Raw genomic sequence first — 16,158 nt, forward strand, 5'->3', positions numbered from 1 at the left:
TTTTGAATGGTACAACAATGCATTATAATACAAACAATGGGCTATATACCTGTTATAATTTAATCATCCATAGTCTGATAATATTTCGGAATAAAATTCCTTCTTCAGATATTCTTAGATGGAGTCGCTGCTGATGAAAGAATTTTATTCTGAAATATTATCAGACTATGGATGACTAAATTACATCATTGTTTGAATACTAGTGCATTTTTGTACCATTCAAAATTTTTTAAGTGTTTAGAGCTTTCATTTGCATGATCAATCGTCGAAAGATTCCCAAAATAAGTACTAAATTTAACAAAGAAATCCATTTTGCCTTATTTTTAATCGCTCAAATAGTGACATGTACAAAAGGCAAGTGTGCTTTCCATTGTCACTGCCAGATATTTATGATTGTTCTTTCAAAATATTTTCTTTCGCAACTTACTCAAGATCTTTTGTTTTTTATAAATAAATGGGAGAGAGACAGATAGAGAGAGATATATAGTAAGAGAACGCGAGGGAGAGTCCGAGAGAAAGGAAGAGTAAGAGAGTGGGAAAGTGAGAGAGAAAGGAGAGAGAAACAAAGAGGGAAAATGCGATGATAAAAAACAGAAAGGAAGCAACAGAAAGTAACAACCACACCCTCACCCGCGCGTAGAGCGAGTCACCTTAAGCTAGTTCAATATATAAAGTGATTTGTGCTTATTTGAAAGGATGTGTCCGTTGTGGCTTCTTGAATCTTAACTATGAGTTTTATTCGTGTACTTGTTCACACAATCAAAGAAGGGTAAAAACATGATAATATCCTTTTTACTCTAGGAATAGACCTGAAATTTGAGGGGAGGGGGACTAGTCGTTTATATCCTCCTCCAGTGCTCGACGTAGTTTTTCGAGATAAATATACAAGCAAATATATTTAGAAACACGTCATGATATGACTGTTTAACAGCACTGGACCCTTTATTTGTTCCCAGGAACAAAAACAAATAAGGAGTCCTATGTGGGTGTGTAGAGAGCCTACTGATTAATAAGGTGCTTAAATTCCGGCTTTTTTTTAAAAATAAATGATGGAGTGTTCGGGAAAGTGGGAAGTGGATGAGTTCTACAGGAGGAGTCGGAAGTGCCTTAAGTCGGGGTGTTAGAGAAGTAACGTGATAGAATTGTTGATGAGGTGGGGGAAGAAAAAGCTGTTGGTGGTGGAGCGGACAAGGAATAAAGGGCAGAAATGCTGTCGACATCGTTTGCTCAAATGCTTGCAGCCTCGATTACTGCTCGGTGAAACCCACGCCGTATAAAGTGATGGACGATACATTAAACACTGAGTTGCTTTTGTTATTGATATTGTTGTTGTTGTTGTTGTTGTTGTAGCTCTGTTTACTTGTTTAGCCCCAGTTCGAGTGACCACGTAGTGCACTCCTCCCTCATTAACACGTGAAATCAAATTTAATGTCTGTCCCGTGTGGTCCAACTTCTTTCGTTACCCCCCACCTACCCACCCAACCAGTTCCAGCAGACAACACCTTGGCTCGTCCCCAACCTCATCAACGATCGAACCTGCTGCCAACATTCGCTGTATTATGCACATTTTGTTTTTTCCTCACTGCTTTTGGTCTTCTGGCAAGTTGTATGGCGTGTCTCTGTCCATACAAGTTTCCATGTATAAGAATTAAAAGGTGGGAAAGAGAGAGAGAGGGGGAGTGGGATGAGGCAGAGAAACAGAAAAGGATAGAAAAATCGAAAAGAGTGGAAAGACAGAGACAGAGAGAAGAATAGAAAGAGTTAGAGAGAGAGAGAGAGGGTGGGAGGGAGAGAGAGAGAACGGAGAAAGAATGAGATTTGTGTGAAATAGTTAACAAAGCGGTGCTGTTCCTATTGGCATGAGTCTCTTTTTGGAAATTGTTCTTTCTCAGACAATTTCCGGTAGAATTAAACTAATTCATTCACACGCACATAAATCATCTCCTACTCTTACACCTCTTTCTCTTTTTCCTTCTTTTCCTTCTCCTTCTCCTTCTTCTTCTTCTTTTTTTTCCTTGTCTTTTTCTTTCTGATGAGGATGTTTTTGTTGTTCTTGTTGATTTTCTTTTTGTTCTTATTCTTGTTTATTATTTTTCTTCTTATACTTCTGGCTCTCATGATTTTTGTTCCATTTCCTTCTTCTTCTTCTTTTTCTTATTCTTATTCTTCTTATTTTTCTTCTTCTTCTTCTTCTTGATGTTGTCGCTGATGTCAGAATCAATGTGCTGATTTGATCAAACGCAGTGTGCACTCCGTTTAGCTTGGCCTTCATTACAAAGGGCCGCTATTCAGTTTCCTTACTAAGTTCTATAATGCATTTATTTCCCTTCGTCTCAAAATCAATGCAGTTTGGGGTTTGGGAGAATTAAAGGTCAACAAACAAGAATAGATCAATAACATTTTGGTCGTGTTCCCTGCTACCTATAACTTTGATATTTTTATGTGTATATCGATAATGATTATTCATTGATAAATGAAGACTGCAAAAATATTCCTCAATCCTAGATGAGAGATCAATAAAGATTGCTTATATAAAGTAAAGAGAGAAGTGGGATGCGATGGTGTTGTTGTTGTTCTTTTCCAAATGATGCTTATTTAAGAATTAAATGAACATTCCTCATTTCTACAAACACGTTTCTGAATCGATCTTTCAGCATTGTAGCTTTGAGAGTTTTACATACATTCTCTAAGTGAAAGATGGTACGTTCTTACTTTTGGCGTTTTTACTTCTTATACAAACCTATAGAACTATATTAATACTAAACTATATAACTATATTTGTTTAGAATACAATTAGATTATTTCATAAACATTGAAGGACTTAAATATCTCTTACTATTTTTTTACATACGAACTCGGGTTTCTGTTTAGTATACTGGATTGTTTGTAAGCTAATTTTTCAGCCATTAATCACGGCGCAGCAACGTTAATAAAATATGAGCCACCGGCCCATCAGCTTCTTTTCCTTTACACAATCAGTTCAGTAGTTTCCGACTCTTGGATGATCAACGATTATTTCTTAATTTGACACAAGTCTAGTTGACTTAACTTACGCCTTGGTTCATAACTGACAGAGACATTCCAATGTCTTTTAGATGGTCAATATTCCAATATTCTACAGTCCTATAAATTCGAGGTCTGTCTCTTTAGCGATAAATCAATGTTTCCAACATCATATTTTTCTTTAAATTGCTTCGATTAAACCTTTCAATAATCCAATGAATGGAATTATGGAAGAACGTAATTGGTTTCGTATGATTACGAAATAAAAATCTGACGTTTTTGTTTTGTTTTTTGCTTTTTGTTTGTTTTTTTGGTTTGGTTATTTTTACAATAGTAATATAAATGTAATAACTTGATTTCAGCTAAAAATCGAACTGGATTACTTTTGCATATCTTATTATTCGACCCTTCCGACTAAACAAATGGATTATCGATGGTTAATTGGAGGTCAGTGACCACAAAGATTCATTTAACAGATACCACAATACGTTGAACGAAAACTTTCCTTCAGTTAACTTTTGACAAATACAAATTTCGTAGCCATAAAATTAGAAAATATAAAATTAATGCAGTCTCTTTTCTAATTTCCGCTAAACGTCAAAATAACAATAGCATATTACAAATAGGTGCAGGCTTAAGTGTCTAGCCGTGATGTTCACTTCACAATCACATCGTTCCAGATTCGATCTCGCGAGAGAATCTTGAGCATCATGTGTATACTATAACAGCCTCGGATTGACTAATAAATTAGCTGTAGAAGTTGGTAGACGGAAATGTTCGAAACCCCAACGTATATATATATATATAATAATAATAATAATAATAATAATAACAAAGGGTGAAATTAATTAATTAAGAAGTAATCAATAATTTCACCAAGTAGAATTCGGCATGAAAAAAGACCATTTTGGCTTTAGCTTTGCTTTGGTTTTTCTGGGAACTCCCTTTAAAGTAGAAGGAATAGCTAAGATTTTTTGACTGCTATTTCTAAACTTCGGTGTGTGGTGAAGCAAATCGTTGCTGAACCCTAATTATATAGTATATATATATATATAATATATATATATATATATATATATATATACTTTATTTAAAGCAGCAAAAAATTCAACAAAATCTGTTACTCTGAGTTTCTCGTTGCCGTTCATCAGACAGTTTTTGCTATATATATATATACCACTACTAATATAGGATGAAGTTATTTTTACAGAAAAAAATTCCATCAAAAAAGTGGCAACATATTAAAATACCTTTAAAGGTTAAAATTATAAACTACTTATAAACAAGGGCAAAAAAAATTATTTCTATGCCAATATGCTAATAACAGACTTTTAAATCGTCAATTTCCACATATTATTATATACCCACTACAGAAATTCTGATACATTCATACGTTCACACAAATTTTTCCCCACCAAACACTCGCTACATCACAGCTAACTCAGGATTAGAGGCACCAGGAGCATAACTCTTGCAAAATCCCTCGCATAATTGTCCTCCGAGATTTCGATTCGTCTTTTTTTACTGCACACCTCAAACCGGATATGATGCGTTATTACATCTAATATCAGAGAGAGATCGCGATATTTATTTCTATATTTGCCACCTATGAAGCGTGTATTGGACAACAGTCCCGTTATCTAATATCCCGTCAGCTAATATCCGATACGAAAACGACTTTTAAAATCTGCTATAATGGATCAATAATACTGTAATTTTTTGATAAATATACACTCGATTGACAAATATACGAGTCTGTATATTTTACTTATTGATTCTTAAGTGGATGAAAATGTGTGTGTGCGTATGTGTGTGCGTGCGTGTGTGTGTGTGTGTGTGTGCGTGCGTATGCGTGCGTATGCGCGCACCTGTGTTTCTCTCCCACCACTGCTTAAAAACCAGTGTCGATGTATGACATCCCTGTAACTTAACAGTTCGGCATTAGAGACTGAGCTAGACCAGGCTTTAAATAATCAGTACGGGAGTCGATTCATTCGACTAAAGCTTCTTAAAGGCGGTGCTCCAGCATGGCCGCAATCTAATGATTGAAACAAATAAAAGATAAATATTAAAGATTGTCCAAGAGTTCCGTGTCAAACGACCAATCAAACCGCAAACATTTTAGAAAGTCCATGAATTTTTAACGTTAGCGACCCCAGTGCGTAACTGGTACTTATTTCATCGGCCCCGAAGAGATGAAAGGCAAAGTCGACCTCAGCGGAATTTGAACTCACAACGTAACGGCAGACAAAATACCACTAAGCATTTCGCCCTGCGTGCTAACGATTCTGCCAGCCCGCCGCCCTGAATGAGAAGAAATAACGCCAAGAAATTTAAAACATAATTCTAAATAAATTCTCTTGCGAGAAGAAACGGGCAAAATTTATTTTCCAAAAATCATCTTTGGACACATGTTTCTGCCTCATAAAACATCTCGTTTTTTTTTGCTTTATAGTCTAATTATTTTTATGTTTCTTTCTATTAAAGGTCAGCTGAAAAAAATAGGTGATATGGAGAGATATTATCCAGTCCTAAGGGCAGCTGTCTTCATTACCCTGGCGATGATTACTCTCTGTTATTCTTCAGAGATTTCCGAATACAGGTAAAATCATTGAATTTCCTCTCCCCTTTCCTATGTATGTCAATATATGCCTCCATATATCAATGTAGGATTTCCTGTGAGAGCGTTTGATTTGAATGGCTTTTTAAATGTTTTTTCAATTGAATTAATATGTCGTTTTAAGAATGTTTACGCTAAACAGCTCTATTTTGCAAATACACATGCTTACGCACATACAAGCATACGTGGTTCGCGTCGAGGTCATAGGCAACTGGGCAACAAGTTCAGAGATAAAACTTTTGACCCAAACTAGTCCTTTCTTCAAACTCCTTTTGAACAAGACATCAGTCCGTTGTTGATTTAACCCTAGTTGCTGCTGCTCATTTTCAACTGTGCGAACTAAAGAAAAGGGAAATGATGTGCATTATTCAAGGAGATTTTTTTACATATTTTCAAGTGTTTTGCTCGAGATTGGTTTCTCGTCATCCTTGGGCATTGACATCAGTATTAAATAGATTTCTATGCATTCTATAAAGTTATATAATTGTAAACATGTTATGGATGTGATTTCGTTAGAAAGGACTTTCGCTTCTGATGAAAACCAAAAGTTAAAGAGATTTTGGGAACTCTTGTTAAGTGTTCTTAATGCTTAAGTGAGTTGCAGTGGGATGAGGCTTTCGTGATCCGATTAATGTTTGTATCTTGTTGCTGCTGCAAGAGACAAGAATGGTATATCGCCATTGGAGGATGCTTTCAAGATCTCTGTTTGTGGAGTTAGGGTGTATTTAACGTGTGTGTGTGAAATGCATAATTGAGGACCGTTGCAGAGAAATGAAGAATGTTGTTATCTTCATAAGACTAGTTGTTGTTGGATGAAGTGGCAAGCAAATCATTGGTATATCGAAGGAAAATCATGAGGGAAGAACTGAAATCTTGGGTACACTGGAGTTAGAATGAGTTGCAGGAATAGCACCGTCAAGACACACGGCGATCGATAGGGAGCTACCGATAGTCCACCACACACGCACGCACGAACACACGAGTGATGCTGAAAAGTTCCTGTGTGTAAGGGTGTCGCGAAAGGCCTGGTTGGAGGCCCAACATTCCGTCTTCTTTTCCAGGTCTTAGAAAACCTGAAGGATCGCTGCAATAATTGTGTGAATCTGAGAGGAGAATATCTTGAATAGAATCATAAATCATCTTGCATTTTCTTTTATCCAAAGCCAGGAATTTTCCAGCACCCCACCCACGTGTACCATTTATAAATACAATATATATATATATATATATATATGTTTATATAACCTGCAGCCCGTGGAGCGTTTACCAGCATCCTGCAATGCTGCCTCCATTGTAAATAATAAGAGACATGTATGTTCAATAAAGCCAAGCTACAACAGTATGCGAAAATATATACGAGCATTATACATCTGTTATTTCAAATATTTATCGCTTCAAATTACTGGAGATATACACGAGAGAAACAATTTATTTCCTCTTTACAATTACGTTGTCTTCTCTGTATTCAAAAGGCTGTGTTTACCGGCAAGCTTCGATTTCTATCTTGCTCCAAAATTCATGTGTAGCAACTAAATTAAGTGTTATTCAACAATTTGTAAAAACTGCGTAAATTTCTTGGCAGGTAAAATGGATTTCTTGTGATGATCAGTCTAGAAAACTTTTTGTTCCGTTCTTGTAGAGAAGAGAATATGTAGTGAGAGGCATGAGAGCAAATCGCTATTTGTTGTTATGTGTCGGCTGCCCATAAACGAAACTGAAACACACTTTGTAAATAAAATATACATCGAAGAGCAAATAAGTTAATTAATTTGCTTTAATTACATCTATTTACTTGCTTAAACGAGCGAAACGTGCTGATGCCAAACGTATTGAAATAAAGGAGGATACGAATGTGAGCTCTACGTTGTTGTATCAACGAGAATAATAATGTAAACTCGTAAATGCGTCGACTTTTATGATCCGAATACAACGTGCCCTGAACAGGGAAAGATGTCGCACGATAAACTAATGCGTCGAATATTAAGATCGTTTCGAATCTTAGAATGTACGGAGCTTGTGAGGAGTGATCGTGTTTTATTTCGGTGTTTTAATTGGATCAGACTACAAAAACTTTTCCCTACATAAACATGGAGAGCAGCGACGCCTCAGCTAATCAGATCTGACTTTTTTTCCCTTAAATGTCAATATTCGTAGTTTGAATTGCTATATACAGGTTCGTTAATTGAATTACATAAAGTCAAATGCATACACACATACATGCAAACATGCTTAGTATGTGTGAGCATGTCTAGATAAGGAATGCAATGTAAGAGAGTACATACATAAAACAAAACATACAACTCTGCACAAATCATACATACAAAAAATACCCTGTTGATGTTGTTGAAATTCCAATGAAGGATCCTTGGATCTAGGTTAGAAACTGGCTCCTTCTCTATTGGCAAGAAATGTTTTAAAAAAATGAAATAATGACATACTTATGACATTCAATATGGCAGCCTGGTGATAAACTCTCCTGAAAAATTTCAAAGAAAACTGAAAACAGATCGAAATAATCTGAAATTGAAGCGATTTCTGAGTGAAACATTTTATAAAATTATTACTAAATCACATTAAAATCTATGTTCGTTCCAAGCCTTCGCGGTGTAGTAAACGAGGATTAAATATCAGACATAGAATTCTCGAAGATACCACATGCTCACGAAAAACTTGGAGAAAATTTCAAATTTTGCGTTAAGTTTTTTCTTTCTTAGAGTAATCACTTGAAGAAACGTATATTTTGCAAATTTTTGTTAATTAGTGAAAGGCAACATTTTCCAGGTAAGCGTCGAGTTTTTGTTCTGTTTACACCTACGATATCTAAGCCTGTTTACATAACTATAGCTTATCGTAAACCTTGGGTAAACATAACAAGAAATATAATTTGATATTTTTTGCTGTAGACAAAAATAGGTTACATGCACGCATCGCAGGAGCCTATAAACCTTCTCTTTTGTGCATATATATATATATATATATATATATATATATATGTATATATAGTTTTCAGTGATTCTTTCGCATCTAAATCGTATATATGAGCTTGCAGAAAAATATCTCATAACACTTCTGTTTATTAACAGGAACAAATCAATCAATAGACGTTTAAAACACTTTCTTCTTGCCTCTGTCTCTGTCTCTCTCTCTCTCTCTCTCTCTCCCTCTCTCTCTCTCTTCCTCTCTCTTCCTCTCTCTTCCTCTCTCTCCCTCTCTCGTGTCGCTCCACATTTCAAGTCTCTCACACCCAGTCGCTCTCTCTCCTTCTCTCCAAATATATATCTCGTGTTCTTCTCACCCTCCCCAGTCCCCCATTCTCATTATCTCCTTTCTCCCTCTCTCTCTCCTCCTACCCTTCTATCCCTCCACCGTCCCCGTATTTCCCCCTCACTCTTTAGCACCATCTCTTCCTTCTAACCTCTTACCACTGCTGTTTCCCTCTCTTCCCCCTCCTCTCTATCTCAACCTACTCCCTCCCTTCCCACACTCTCCTCACACCCTTCTGCCACCTCTCTCTTTTCTATCTCCTCATAAACACACCACAACTCCACTCTCTCCTTATTTAACCTCCTCTCTTTCCATCCACTTGCTCTCCTCTCTCTTTATCACGACCCACTCTTCTCACTCAATTCACTCTCCCCACCAATTACTCTCCTCTCCTTCCACTTGCTCTCTTCCCTCTATCTTAAGCTACTCTTCCCTCTCTGGCTACTCTCCTCTCTCTCTCTCTCTCTCTCTTCTCTTCCCCTCATATACCTATCTACTCCCTCTCCTCCACTTGCTCTTCCCTCTGTCTCTGCTATTCCTTCGTTATCTCTCTCCCTCTCTCTCTTTCTCCCTCTCTTTCTCTCTCTCTCTCTAACTTTCTATCTCTCTCTGCAATCACGAACCAAACACACACACACACACACACAGTCATTCCACAAAGAAAGAGATAAGTAGTGCTCTGAGATGGCAAGAAACTGGAAGAGTGCCGGGTCAGAAGTGGTTCTCCATTCGTGTAACAGAGTAAAAAATGTTCCAGCCAACGACCCGATTGCAGCAGTCCTGAAAAGCAACAGATTTAATTGATCTCCAGCACGGATAGAACTGAAAGAGAATAGATTAATCCGGTCTTGTGCACTCTCCTGGTCACACTTAAACAAATCGGAAAACATTCTTAAATATGGTAGTTCACAAAGTAAAACGACTGACACAGAGAACAGTACCAATGTTGAGGACCCTGGTGAAAAACCCAACAAAGAAGGCAGCAACGCAATGCAACCAGCTCTGTGTCCGTTACCGAAAATATCTACACAGGTTTAAGAATTAAAACGGAAACCAAAACTCCCAAAAGAAGCAACCCCAACGCTGACTCTGAGAACAGCGATGAAGTTAAAAGAAGTCAGCTGAAAGAGTAATGAGATTGGGTTTAAAGTTAAGACTACTAAAAGCAAAAACAACAAGAAAATAGTAGATGAACCGCAAGCCATCTGCAAATTCTGGCATGGAGAAATGGAGACAAACTACCGCTTTGCGCATCTAAGGCAAAGTGAAACTCAAGGCAATAACCACTCCCCACCTCGCCAACAAATTCTGATTGGAGTTCCCTGGAAAATTATCAAGGGGCCATTATTGTTTATAGTAGCTCTTTCAGACATGCCTATGGTCACTCAGACAGCCATTGTCACTAGCTACGCCAATGAGACAAAATGATCATACGCAATAGAGAACCCTGACGTTGTGGCAAGCTTACAGCCGGACCGAAATGCAATATACAAATAGGTTGGAGAAAACAACATGCAGTTTAATGCTGGAAAATTTCAACCACTCTGCTATCAGCTCACAAAGGCATATACAGGACCCGAAGATATATACAGGACCCGAAGGCACTGTAGTCCCAGAGTCACAGACAGCGAGAGACTTTGTGATCAGTATGTGTAATGACGCATTATTTCATGTGTACATTACCAAGATGGCAGCAAAATGTAGTCAGCTGGCAGGATGGGTACTAAGGTTTTTTTGAGAATAAGAGACTAACAAGTCGAGTTGACCCTGTGGGTGACCTTTGTTCTCAGCCGCCTGCACTAGCGCACTCAGCTGTGGTCACCGCCAAGTTTGGAATTAATAGCTGAGCTTGAAGCGATCCAACGATAATACACTAAAAAATATTTCCACAGTGCGGCCGATGAACTATGGAAAAAACTACGACCTTATTTCCCTGGAGCAAAGACGCGAGAATTACATTATGATTTACATGTGGAAAATTCTGGAAGGCCAAGTACCTAACATCGACATCAGGAGTTAAGCAAATGCCCTTACTGGACGTCATTGTGTAATATCAAAGGTACTGGCCACGTTATCTAAAGTGAGGACCAAGTACTGAAATAGTTTGGGGTCCAAAGGGTCATAGCTCTCCAATGTGCTGACAGAGAAACGATTAAGAAACTTACACAATTTGGATGTAGATGTCTTCAAAAAGGAACTGGATATTCTCCTATCCACGGTATTAGATGACTCAACGTCCCAGCATGATGTGCAGGCGAGGGCAGCGGCGCCAAACCCTCCTCCACGCACCAAATGAGCCAACAACCAAGAAAAAAGCACATGCAAAGGACTGTGAAAGAGTACAATGTCACGGTGATGCTCCAGCATGGCCGCAGCTGCATGACTGAAACACATTAAAAAAAGTAAGATATATTCATACACATACAGAGACACACAGACGTACTTCTGTGTGTGTGTGTGTGTGTGTGTGTGTGTGTGTGTGTGTGTGTGTGCTTACAGTTACAAAATAAAGCGCTCGGTACTTCAGGAAGTGAAGTTTGTGAATGTGTTATGTTTCTTATGAGGTGCGTCTTACAGAATTCATTCTGTTTTGAATCTAAGGGAATCTGATGAATTTCTTTACTGATTGTCTTAGAATCGAAACATGATTAACGTTGCAAGACTAACCAAATAGTATATATATATGTATGTATGCATGCGTGTGTGTGTGAGCGAGAGTGAGAGAGAGAGAGAGAAAGAAAGAAAGAATGTATTCAAATATTAGTTTACACGCACACACCCACGTGAATATATATATATATATATATATATTATATATATATATATATATATATATATATAATATATATATATATATATATATATATATATAAACCAATACGTGTTGTGTTTACTTGCTCACAAAGACAAAGTCAGTCAAGATAACTGTATAAAAATGATTTGTTACGTTGGCGCAGGGCCAGGAATTTGCATGGGGTATTTGAGGCCAATTGAATCATTTTTGATACATGTCTTCTAACAGATGAAAGACAATCTCTCCCCTGGCAATCATCTGAATTCACAACGTAGATACACACAACCAAATAACTGCCATACATTTATAGCTGTCTTGATTTATTTTATATAAATAATAATCATTACACTTGTTCTGTTTTTTCCGTCACAAGTGGTCTTTCCTAATGCTGTTATCTCCCCAGTAAAAAGCTTTGAAATGAGCTCTCTACGAAAATAAGTCTAAATGTTACCACTCAACCCGCTTTTAGACATTTCTAACTCCGTCTCCCAGCGTGCATCTTTTCCACAGTTCTATTAGATATAGCTGCACCATTTATAACAATGTTTGAGAAATATTGATTTGTTCCTTAAACACAAGATTTTCTTTTGTAATGGACGAAGATCTCGTTGATCTCCTAACTATATTATTGCCATTTATTTTATTGATCATATTGAACAAACTAAGTCGATTTCAAAGAGATATGAACGCAGAAATATAATGTATTACTACAAAATATCTGGCCCATCTTTTTTATCTTTGTGCCAACTCGAGCGGTCTATACTTTCGTACAAATATCCGCAAACATCGAAATAAAAGCGCCAATTTCTAAGAACATTATAGAGATAAAAACTTATCCAAGCGTATGATTATTGAGTTGTAGATATAAATACATGCATTGGTAACAAAAACCACCATGGGTCGAAAGTAAGTTGTCTTAGCCAAGTCAGGAAACCTCTTAAGTTACTACAAAACACAGGCTTGATACAGCAACAGCAAAGTTTTCGATCATCCAAGATATTACAATAAAGTATGCTGGCAATAATGAGCGGCATTTCCTGGATACTTTCATTAGTCGCGATATCTCATTGCTATTATAATGATTACATTTTTTTTTCAGGCAAGCATCAGTATAGAATTCAATAGAGAAGAGAGAAAGCGAGAGAGTCAAAATGAGTAGAGCATTGGAGAAAATATTTTGCAGTATTCGGTTGTGTCTTACGTTCTGGGTTTGAATCTCAACGAAAGTTGACTTTGCCTGTCGTCCTTCCGGGTTGTCCAATGCTTAGCAGCATTTCGTCCGTCTTTACGTTCTGAGTTTAAATTCCGCCGAGGTCGACTTTGCCTTTTATCCTTTCGGGGGTCGATAAATTAAGTACCATTTACGCACTGGGGTTGATATTTTCGACAAACCCCCCTCCTCCAAAAATTTCAGGCATTGTGCCTAAAGTAGAAAGGATTATCAGTAACCTAGGTTACCTCTAATCCATCAGATTAGGCGTAACCTTGGTTAATGACAACAAGGATATCACACTAATGATCGCCCATGTCTTTATTTTTATTTTTAGACATAAGGTAAATAGAATTACATTGTAAAATATCAATGGGTTCTTTTGGGTCGATAGGATTTGACTTGAATGGTATTTAGTTCTTGTTTCTTACAATCAATCGACGGCATAGGGCTGCTTCTTTAGCACATATGACCAAAGTTGAATCAATTTCAATTTAGAAAATTACTATTTGTAAATCTCACAACGAGAGATAATTCAGTAACAGTACTTTGGAGTAAAGATTGTTTGCCAACATAACATGGCAGTCCTGGTTTAGGACGAATGTTGCCGTAATTTAGCCCCAGGAGACATCGTCTCCAGCTGGCTATACGACACGATCTGTGTCTTTATATTTCCCCTGTTCGAAAATATAAGGACACAGTCCCTTGTTCGAAAATTAAAGGACACAGATCGTGTCGTACAGCTAGCTGGAAACGATGTCTCCTGGGGCTAAATTACAGCAACATTCGTCCTAAACCAGGACTGCCATGTTGTGTTGGCAAACAGTCTTTACTCCAATTTCAATTTATTTAGGTAATTAATGTCTTCATGATATATTTTTATATAAGAAATATGTAATTGCTTTCGCCTCTCTCCAACAAATATGTAACTTTTGTTGGAGAGAGAGAGATGTAATCAATTGAGTCAACCCCATTTAGTATTTGTCCTTTTTTTTATTCCGGAGGTATTAAAAGCTGACCCCTGTGAGTTTTTAACTCAAACTGTAAAGAATAAATTACTGAGATATTTAGTAAAGCAATGAGCCATTTGTACTTCTCCACCATTTTCGTTAATGCTTGAATTAGAAATATTTGTTTACCGTTTCACTTTAATGTGTAAAATTAATTATTTTGTAAAAATAAAACAATATGTTTAATACAGGTCTCAAGAGAGAATATATGTTATACATCTCCTTAACACATTTTATATGAAAATATTCCATCTGCTTTAATTCTCTTTTGTTTACGTGGCTGTATTACAATAAAGTGGTAGGCTTATTCTGGGTTTAAATACACTAAGTGATTAAGAGACTTCTCTGTTTCTTTGATAATAAAGAAATTGTACACAGTGCTCAAATGCATTATAGCTTGTGAAAAAAGGAAACAGGGGCTGGAGGCATCAGGTGTACTGTTAGCAAATTTCAGGTCTTCTCTCTATCAACCTTTTTCTTTCTCTTTGTGTGTGTGTGTGTGTCAGTTGAAGGAGTTGGCTTCTGTGTTGCAAGTTAAAGAGCGCCACCTGTCAAACGTACAATAGTTGAAGTCGGATTAATGAGAGAGCTCCTTCCAAGAAGTGTTAGTAAATGAGATCACTTAATCCTTAATCACTTGTTCAAGGATTACTCGTTTTATTAATGAGTTACTGGCTAATAAGTTATGTTTAATGTGCGGAGTTTATTACTCCAACCGTTGGTTATCACACTCGGTTCAATTTATAATGGTGAAACAAAATACAAACATGGAGCGACGTACAATATTCAAATCAGTTGGACTTGAAAATTAAGTTGTCTTTATTATGTAACATTAATCCATATGGATTCGAATTTGATTGCTTTGTGAGAGAAGATGATAGTTTTTCCTTTTCTTTGCGCTGCCCTTTTTCTTCTCTGTTCTGATACGTAACGCAATAAGATCTCGAGGTGAGAGGAATTTAAATATTTGTCTTGGCAATTCTTCAACGAGAATTATCTCAGCAACTATAATTATTCCCCTTCATTCGCTGTCAGCAGATATTCCAGCTACAGGCGAGTTCATGATGGCCTTTTGAGACGCCATGATTAATAGAATAAAGAAAAAACAAAACAAAAGGAAAAGAAATGAAATTTAATTAAATTACTTCTGTTATGAAATAAGATTTAAAATAAAAAAGAACCGGTTTTTATTAAAATTTAAATTTGATTCAGAAGTAACAAATATCGCCTTGAAATTCTATATTATATTCTAGAAAATTTGATAAACCATTATTGATTAAATAACTATTACTCTTAGAAGACAAAAACCTTCGTTATTTCCTACAGACACTTTTATTAAATAGGATAAGTGATGTATTATAATTGTTCGATAGCGCTGGTCAACAAATTTCTACATTTTTCTTTTTTTTTTTACTTGTACCGAAGACGAAACCGGTCGATCTTTACTAATTTGGAGTCGCTGAATACAAAGTCATGCTAATTTTTTATAATTAATATTTTCAAAAGAAGTACAGCACAACTGAGAGCATTGTACCTATCATGCATTACAAGAAATATTCACTGCTTCAGTAAAGAAAAGAAAAGTCTGATAGAATACGTGGATATGACTACGTCATCCGTTTAAGTACAAAGTTTTGCTTTTAAATCGAGAGTCGACTACTCTAGTATCTTGCTGTTGTTTCTATCAGAAAAAAATGTTCCTTTTTGAAAAATAAGAAACCTGACATGGTCGTGTTTGAAACCGAAACTCCTTTCTCAATGGTGTTACAAATCAAACCACACAAGAATGTATTTGACCAACAAACGTATGCAATGATTTAGATAGATAGATAGATAGATAGATAGATAGATAGATAGATAGATAGATAGATAGATAGATAGATAGATAGATAGATAGATAGATAGATAGATAGACACATACATACATAAATACATACATACCTATATATATATATATATATATATATATATAAATGCGCGTGTGTGTGTGTGTGTGTGTGCGTGCGTGTGTAACGCAAAATTAATCGCTATTTGTGGTTTCTTTCTGCTCTGTGTAACAATTATATATTTTTTATTAAACTTCTTAGTGATCCGTAAACACGCTGGATAGCACCATTGAAATCCGCTTGTAAAATGCCTTGTGCTGTGAACAGCGTTATAATCAAGCGAAACGAGGAATAAAAACTGCAAAATTTTATTATTATACTTCTTAAAACTGAAATATAGAAAAGCAAAGGTCAAAGAAGACCCATACAAT

The 16,158-nt window shown here is 36.5% G+C and overlaps 1 protein-coding gene across 1 annotated transcript in view; it reads left to right on the plus strand.

Annotated features, from left to right (window-relative positions):
- LOC115218542 (glycine receptor subunit alpha-1-like) overlaps window positions 1-16,158 on the plus strand; it is a 355,807-nt gene that overhangs the window by 293,755 nt on the left and 45,894 nt on the right. Inside the window, exon 5 of the mRNA XM_029788418.2 lies at window positions 5,491-5,605. Coding sequence (XP_029644278.1) covers window positions 5,491-5,605 — 115 coding nt within the window. The remainder of the gene's footprint in view (window positions 1-5,490; window positions 5,606-16,158) is intronic.

This window comes from Octopus sinensis, linkage group LG13 (assembly GCF_006345805.1).
Source record: "Octopus sinensis linkage group LG13, ASM634580v1, whole genome shotgun sequence".
In the NCBI taxonomy this organism is placed as follows: Eukaryota; Metazoa; Mollusca; class Cephalopoda; order Octopoda; family Octopodidae; genus Octopus; species Octopus sinensis.